The sequence below is a fragment of the Bidens hawaiensis genome, unplaced genomic scaffold, assembly GCF_021521415.1.
Source record: "Bidens hawaiensis isolate Kalapana, Puna unplaced genomic scaffold, B.hawaiensis_p1.1 tig00011542_1, whole genome shotgun sequence".
Classification (NCBI taxonomy): domain Eukaryota; kingdom Viridiplantae; phylum Streptophyta; class Magnoliopsida; order Asterales; family Asteraceae; genus Bidens; species Bidens hawaiensis.
In genome coordinates, this window is record NW_027491904.1 from 288326 (window position 1) to 296667 (window position 8342).

The 8342-nt window shown below is 34.8% G+C and overlaps 1 protein-coding gene across 1 annotated transcript; it reads left to right on the forward strand.

The window, feature by feature from the left end:
* Positions 1–717: 717 nt before the first annotated feature.
* Positions 718–7705, forward strand: LOC143538264 (F-box protein SKIP19-like). The gene is made up of 3 exons (XM_077031860.1): positions 718–1064; positions 1165–1432; positions 7610–7705. The coding sequence occupies exons 1-3, from the start codon at positions 718–720 to the stop codon at positions 7703–7705; spliced, it is 711 nt and encodes a 236-aa protein (XP_076887975.1).
* Positions 7706–8342: the final 637 nt, after the last annotated feature.

An 8342-nucleotide genomic window follows, 5' to 3' on the forward strand; every position in this document is an offset into this window, starting at 1 on the left:
AATGGCCGAGGTTTACCAAATGAATTCTTCGTGCAATGCGTGCGTGATAATCAGTGTCGTTACCATCACAACCTTTTTAATATGTTAATTTTTTAATTATAAGTTATACGAGTATCGTTATTGTTACCCGCATTGACATCTTGATTATTTTAAATTAGTGATGGTATCTTAACGAAGTTAATCTATACCAACCGAACTCACATTAGTGCACCAACGCAACGCAACAGATACATAAACAAATCTCAACTATCCCGGCGTGTTATCCTAGTAGGCTAGTACTAAGTCTGAATTGATATATCATAATATTTCATTTTATGCATGCGCGGCCCACCAAAACGATAAGTGAATAAATTATGGGTCCAATTTATATTATTGGAAGATACAAACAAATCAATACATTCTTCTTCTTTTTTTTATTATTCTGTATCAAACTCCCAATTTGTTCGTAATCGCCTCCTACGCTTTATCAGAAGACACGAGTGAGTTTAACAGTATTTGAGTTCATCTTTTACTAACATTATGAATTGAATTTGTTTTAGTACTTTTAGGGTTTATCAAGAGTTTGTTTGTCATAAATTGATTGATGTTATCTTAGCTCTTTGCCTTGCGTAATTTACTTTTATTCCAATCTTGCGTTTAACTTATTAAGAAATTGATCATATATGTATGCATATGGTTTAACACTTGATTTTCTCTGTGAATGTTAAAGTGACTACAATGCCATCAAAATCAAATCCACCAAAACCCAAACAGGAATGGCTACTGAAGCAACCTACAAGGAACTGGCTAGAGCTTCCATCGGATCTAACGCTCAATATTCTCCAAAGAGTTGGTGTCATTGACCGACTTCAGAATGCCCAGTTAGTGTGCACCGCTTGGCGTGAAATCTGCGAGGACCCTGCCATGTGGAGGGTCGTTTGTATGGATAGATTTAAAGAGAGAGATGGAATGATGCGATATTCAGACATATGTAAGCTTGCTGCGAATAGAAGCCAAGGCCAATTGGTTGATTTAACCACCGTTGGTTTTTCTGATCACAATCTTCTTTGGCATGTTGCTCATAGGTATGTTATGTGTTTTCCTTTTTGGGTATAATCACTCGGTGTATTTTTCTGTAGGAAAAACATTATTACTCTTTAGTGATCATTTTTATTATACTAACAGATCAAGAAATCTTAGACGTCTAGAATTCTTATTGCCTTCTCGTGTCACTGATCACTGGATTGAAGTTTTCAATAAGAAGAGCTCAGCCTTGTGTCAGCAGTTATTTGGAAAAAAGATATTGAAGCTGAACCTAAGAGCTGATAAATTTTGGGATAATGATATCTATGTTTTAATGCATAATGCGTTGCCCTTGGCGATCGGAAAAAGCTTACCTGGGTTAACTCACCTTGAACTCATTGGGAACGGCATGACAAACATTGGGTTGCAGGCAGTGGCGGATCTAGGAATTTTTTTTAGGTGGTGCACTACTTTTATATGCTTAAATTTCATAGAGTCGGTCGGGTATAAAAAATTCCGGGTCGGTTCGATGATTCGGCCAAAGCTCATTACATAATAAAAATACGATAAAATAATAAAAAAGATACCGTCATTAAAGTGTCTTAATTTACCAACTAAATTGGTTAGAGGTAAATCATGCCCGGTTTGTTGACACGTACCTCTAAGTAGATATGCCCGTCTAATTTCATCTTTTTGACTTCGCTGATAAGATGAAATGGTTTGCCTTTCGAAAGGATCCCATGAAAGATCATCAAAAATTATTTTTGACGGTTTACTACTTGAAATTGATGATCCAAGGTTCGATGGTTCACTTTGTAAATATCTCTTAATATTCAAAATACCTACAAATCAACAATTACAAACTAACAAATTAAAAACTATAAGAAACTAACAAATTCTAACAAACTAAGAAATTAAAACCAACAATCTAACTAATTAAAACTAAAGTAACAATCAAAAACAATTAACAAGAAGTCAAGAACAATTAAAACTAAAGCAACAATTTAACAAATGGATGATCATTTTATAGAAAACTTTCTAAGAAGCATTTCATCGAACACCTTGTAAGTATAATTGTTACAATAAAAAAACATTTATTCATCTCATTCTACCACCAAATTAGAAAGATTTGAGAGCTGAATGTGAGAGTTAAACAACCAAACCACTTATTAACACAACCTAGACCATATAAGACAATAGAAGAAAGCAAAAATCCCAAAAATTATTTCAACATATCGATGGGAATTGGGAAAGAACATGGAAGATCGAACATACCTTCAAAGTCGGAAGAAGAGAACGGCTGAACGGGGACGAGGGGTCAGGGGAGATAGGCTGTCTGTGTTTGAAGAGAGGCCAGGGAAAACTGAAGAGGCGCCAAATTTGTTGTTGTGGTCTTAGTGTTTTAATAAAACCCATAAGGTAAGTTGGTAAAAAAAAATAAAAATAAATCTATCCTTCAACAAGAATGGAACCTGCGACCTTAAGGTAACCAAACAAACACCATACCGGCTGAACCAGCACTTCAAACTTTTATGTAGTGGTTCCTTTCCTATTTATAAGGTGGTTCCTTTTATATTTTCTATATATAATTAGACTATTATTTCGAAACTTGAGTGGTTCCGCGGAACCACCCACTTCTACTATAGATCCGCCCCTGGTTGCAGGCCCTTTTGGATGGTTGTTGTCAGGGCCGTCCCTGAGAATGTATCGGTCTTGATGGGCCCCGTGCGAGTAAAAAAATGGGCCCTCATATAAACTTCTATACACACACACAATCAATGATTGAATGTTAAGAGTGATACGATTAACAAAACAATACTATTGTAGATTTATAAACGAATAACCCTAATTAATCAATTTCAACTTTCAAGACATAATCTCATACCAATACCTCATAATTGACCTTCACGGAATCAAAGTTAGAAACAATTTCAATTGACCAGAGTTCATATAACAGCCAATTTTGCGTGGGCATAATGTATATAAAATGGGAGTAATGGAAACTGTTAGTAATTTAATAGTTTGGATAAAAATTCAACAAGACTTAATCAAAGGGGGTGTTTTGGAAATTTTATTTTTATAGTTTGGAAACAAATAAATTAGGAAGCAAATTAGAAGGACCAAATTGAAACTTTGTCAATTAATTCCACCCTAGCCGTAACCACATTCTCCATTTTTAGGCGAGCTTGTACCGGATTTCAAACTCTTTCTCCGTCAATCAATGATTTGTCCATGTATGTTTTGTGGCGTTCTTTTCTCACGCGCTTTTTATTTAACAACATATTTAGTTTGACCTTTGGAGTCAAGCCAATTACTTACCATATACAAACTTGATATGTATTTTATGTATGACAACAAATTTATTATAACTATGATCAAAATTGAAGAGTTCACCCTATCAGAAGTTGAAAAACAACTCAGAAGTCAAATTGTACACTTTTCTATATGTTTCTTTTTCCTAGAACCAATAACATTGTTTAAAATCAATATTAGATTTTGAGTCATGAAGTTAAATCTGAATACATCGAACTCAAATGAAATTGAAAAAAAAAACTTGCAGGAGCCCCCCTCCCAAGAATGTGACAAACAATTGACAACATATGACGAACCCTGCGGATGAAATTTTAAGGCATAATTTGCTGCTTTAACAGTCTTTTTTAAGGCAATAGCTGCACCATGCAAGAGCAAAAACTTGATTTAACACTCGAAATGAAATAAAAATAAATAAAAACATGTAGAACTTGAATATACCACTAAACCTTGTATGCATTACATAAAAGTGAACATACGATGCTTGCTGTTCTCTACTTGGTTATGCAAAGATTAAACATAATTGATAATCTCATCCAACATTACTGTCATGCCCAATCCATTGACTGGAAATATAAACCGTAGCAAATAAATCTTTTTTTTTGTTGTTGTTGAAAGTCAACTTTATAAAGATCACAGACACGGTATGAGTTAATTTGTAAAGAATACTTCCGAGGGTTTATCTCATGATACATCCCCGAAAGGTTTTCCTAAACTTAAAACCCCAACCGTTATAAATTAAACAATAAATTGCATGTTTCAATGCAACAAACGAAAGAATTCTAAACCAAATTAGTATTTGTTAAAGATAAAAGTACAACACATTTAATATGTAAACTGACCTACTACACCAACCAAATGTAGGATTCAATTTCCATTGGATAGCTCCAACACAACAGGATGCAATTTATGTATATAATAAGTTCATTGTGATTTCTTTTTGGTACTCTTTGGTATTCTTTAAAATAGTTGAACTGTTAATCTTAACTAATTTTGACTTGTTAAAAGAAACCGATGTTTCTATTAAACTAAACAGTAATGCAGTGTGTACTTTGCAATTTGCAATATGGTTGAACTTATAGAAAAGCATGATGCTTATAAACTGAACTGAGTAATATTGTAAGAGCTTAAAACACTTACAAATAATTTACAACAAACCACATGGACTTGATAATATTTCTGAGATGATCTTGAAAACTTATGCATGTGAGATGTTTGCAGCAGGCTCGGATAGTTCTGCAATGACCATTGAAAGGGTGATGTCAGAGCTAATGACGAATCCTTTTCAAGTTCAATATTTGTAGATCATAGCAAAATACAATTTTTTTTGGTCATTTTTTGTCACAGGGGTAAAATGGTCCCGTTTAAGTTTAGTAAGAACATAGTTTGAAGTTGCATTAATCCGTTAACAGGACCATTAACATTATCATATTAAAACATGTTACCCGTAACCTGTTAACAGGTAACCATCTATATAAGTTTTTAACCAGTAACCTGTTAAAAGAAGATACCATAATTAAGTTTTAAACCTGTAGGTCATTTACAGGAAACCATCGATTAATATTCAAATTATTTTACCAAGTTATAACCCGTAACCTGTTTAAATTACCAAACTTTGACCCATTAACATTAAACTATCCGTTAATGTTTAAAAAAATTAATATGACCCACTATAAAAAAAATAAACACGTTAGTTGAAAACATAATTTGACCCGTTAGTAAAATAAACCATATAAAAATGACGAAATAATTTATAAAAAAGCTTGTTAATAAAAAACTAATGTGACCCGTTACAAAAAAAAAACTTAGTTTGGCCTGTTAGTTAAAACTTGACTTGGTTAAGAATTCATAATTATGACCCGTTGGTAAATGCAACACGGAGCGAACAGTATCAAATCAGATATTAAAATAGTCTAGCGGTTGAGTCACCATGGTCTCTTTTATATATATTACGAAAAATATATATTAAGTATATAGTGTTAGAAGTTTCAAGTTGCACATATATGTAAAATATAATACTATGTTGCATTAAATGGTTTTATAAAATAAAACAGACATCAGAAAACAAAACCTGCAGCCTAAGAATCCTCTATGAGCAGATAAACCAGAATGATGTCTAGCCTTGAGAAAATGATGCTGCTTTTCACCAATTAACCTGTAAAATGTTTCCCGCAAGACTCACCTTGAAGAGGTAGGTCCCAGCAGAGCCCAGTTGGACCCGCAAGACTCACCTTGAAGAGGGACGTCTGCGCAGAAACCAACTGGATCCGCAGGACCCACCATGCTCAGAGACGTGACGTCCTTACGCGCAGTACGCAAGCTGTTCCCGCAGGAAATGCCTCCCAATGGTGAAGGACTCCGCCTGTTCCCGCAGTTGCGGATACAAGCCATCAGGGAAGGCCACCCGCGCAGCAAGGCTACACGCACAAGGCACTTAGCTCTCAAATCATTCAGTGTCACCTGAAGGAATGAGCAAAGCCGGGAACAATCCCGCACAAAGGCGGGAGGGGGAATACTCCCGCCCAAAAGCCAGTCCGTACGATACGGGAAGATCTTCTGTACTGTACCTGACGAGGTATGGGCAAAAGATCTGACTAAAGATACGACAGCTTATTGACAACAGTATGGCGAGCAGCATGCTCCTGTAAGTATGTCACTATTAGCCGCTGCCTACTCACCAACTCCTGTCATACCACGTGCATAGCCGGCAGTTGGTGGAAAAGGAATAGTACACAGCAGGCCTGGTCACTGTCAGCCGCTGCCTACCCACCAACTACCAGCAGGGCACGTGCGTAGGCCACAGTTGGTAGAACAGGAATACTATTCAGCCGGCCACACCTCCTTGGAAACCTACCTTCGGCTATAAATACCCTAAATGGTATGATCATCTTATCTTATCACATTACTATCATATTATCATCATATTATACCTGATATCTGCTCTAGCAATCTCTTAATATACATTTATATTTAAAGAGCAATCTAGTCTGATTCTCACGCCGGAGGGTGGTCACAAGGAGGAACCCCCCCCTTCTCAGTGACAAGCTCACGGTGTCTGTTTTGCAGGTTATCAGAAGAACCATCTTTACCGGGTCTAACCCCTCGTGGGAAACATCTATCTAACCCCCAGGTTACTCGTAATCTGCCCGGGGTCCGGTTAGTGTTTCTTCAAAAATGTTTCCACGATATACACTCATAATCTTAATCAACATTAGGGGTAATAAGAGCATTCACATCCCATTCCATACATTTTCCCTATAATTTAGCTAAAAAACATCATTTCATAAATTTATCTATCATTTTTCAAAATTCTTCCACATTCTATTCCCTATTCATATCCATAAATTAATTCTTTATTATTTTTTTCTCTTTTGTCTTATTATATAGTAAAAGGTGATTGGTAGATATGTGATATATTATATGGTATGGATCAAAAATGAGTCTCTATATTTAGGGATTTACTTTAGTTGTCATATAACTCATCCATATAATAGGAAATGGATTGGAGAGGTGATTTTGATGGTTTTCTTAAAATTTACCCTAAATAATATGGGTTTGCCAACTTTAGAGAATGAGTTGAGAATGCTCTAAGTGAAACATGAATATTACCATGTATTTGTTGGATACAATCGTTTTAACCACACAAATATTCATTGAATAAAGAAAATAAAATATGCACCTATATACAGAGAGGGAGAAAAGAGCACATACCATAAGGATTTGTTATAGCTTTGCCACTGTAGTACAACATACATGATTATTTCTTTAATCTGTTTCTTATAATATACCGATAAAAAATTGAGTTTTGTAACCGGGGTTAAAGAAACTATATTACTATTGATATAAAATGTTTGAATTTGGAATGGAACTTTCAATTGGTGTCCATTGATTAATTTTAGTCCATAACGTAATTTGATTATCATAAAAAATAATCAATAACCCCAAGGGATAAAATCTTTAGGACTACAAATTGATAAAGATTTCGTGTTTGACTCACCCAAATTGGAAGGCTTGTGAATTGTGATTATGTCCGATTCCATGGACTGGCAAGGATAAGGCCACCTGAAATCACCATTTTCATAGTTACCGCTGCTCTTTGCTCCATATTCTTATTCTCCATCCCTGATTCTTTAAAGCAGGATTCAATCGATGTTCAATTTCATAAAAGCATCAGACCAATTAACAGACTATCATTTCTCATCGATTTCATAAGATTTGCAATTACAACTTGTGTATTTCGATTTCTCTTTTCCAATTGCTTCAAACATGTTTCTGAACAGTTATTCAACGCTTGCAGATCATGATGTCGGAGATGAATGTTTTATTGGCAGCATATAAGAAAGAAGCTTGCCAAATGTATTTCTTTGATTTAACTGTCAGATTCACTACCTAGCTTGACGGTATTTTTATTGTCTTTATAATCCTAATTGATTTCGCTTTTTGTTAGCTAATTGGACCATTTTTTTTTACTTTCCGATTCTAATACTATATTTATGTCATTATGTGTATGATTTCTTTTCTTTTTTAGATGATATTCAATAAATTTAAAATATATCACAATTTAAATAGATGTGGTAACTTTATGTGGTTCAGCTAACGATAAGTCTAAATGGTATGAAGTATGAACAATATTCTTGCAATTGAAACATTTCAACCTTCATATGGTTGCAACTGAAATGGATGTTGAAACTTTGAAAAACTGTTGTGAGAATCATATCTAATCTCTATAATAAAGGAATCCAGTATGGGGTAGCTATCCTTTTAATAATCACTCAAAATTTTATTTTCCCGCCCATACCTTCATAATACAAGGCTGCTACCGTCGATCGGCTCTGGTGATTAATCACAATCAATGAACACCCACCTGGTGATTAATCATCTCAGGATTTACAAAATGGAAAATATTTTATTTAACTTGCAATTTATGTTTCCTTATTCATGATTTTCAGAACGAACCCAACGATGGGTTGCCCTTGTGTTCTTCATATATACAGTTTCTTTTCAAACCACAAGTGTTAGTCACAAATTAC

Excerpts from the sequence above, each read along its gene's own strand:
- LOC143538264 (XM_077031860.1), top strand. The coding sequence starts at position 718 with ATGCCATCAAAATCAAATCCACCAAAACCCAAACAGGAATGGCTACTG. Across the intron at positions 1,065-1,164 it reads CTTTGGCATGTTGCTCATAG|ATCAAGAAATCTTAGACGTC; the intron begins GTATGTTATGTG and ends TTATACTAACAG. Across the intron at positions 1,433-7,609 it reads TGACAAACATTGGGTTGCAG|ATCATGATGTCGGAGATGAA; the intron begins GCAGTGGCGGAT and ends CAACGCTTGCAG.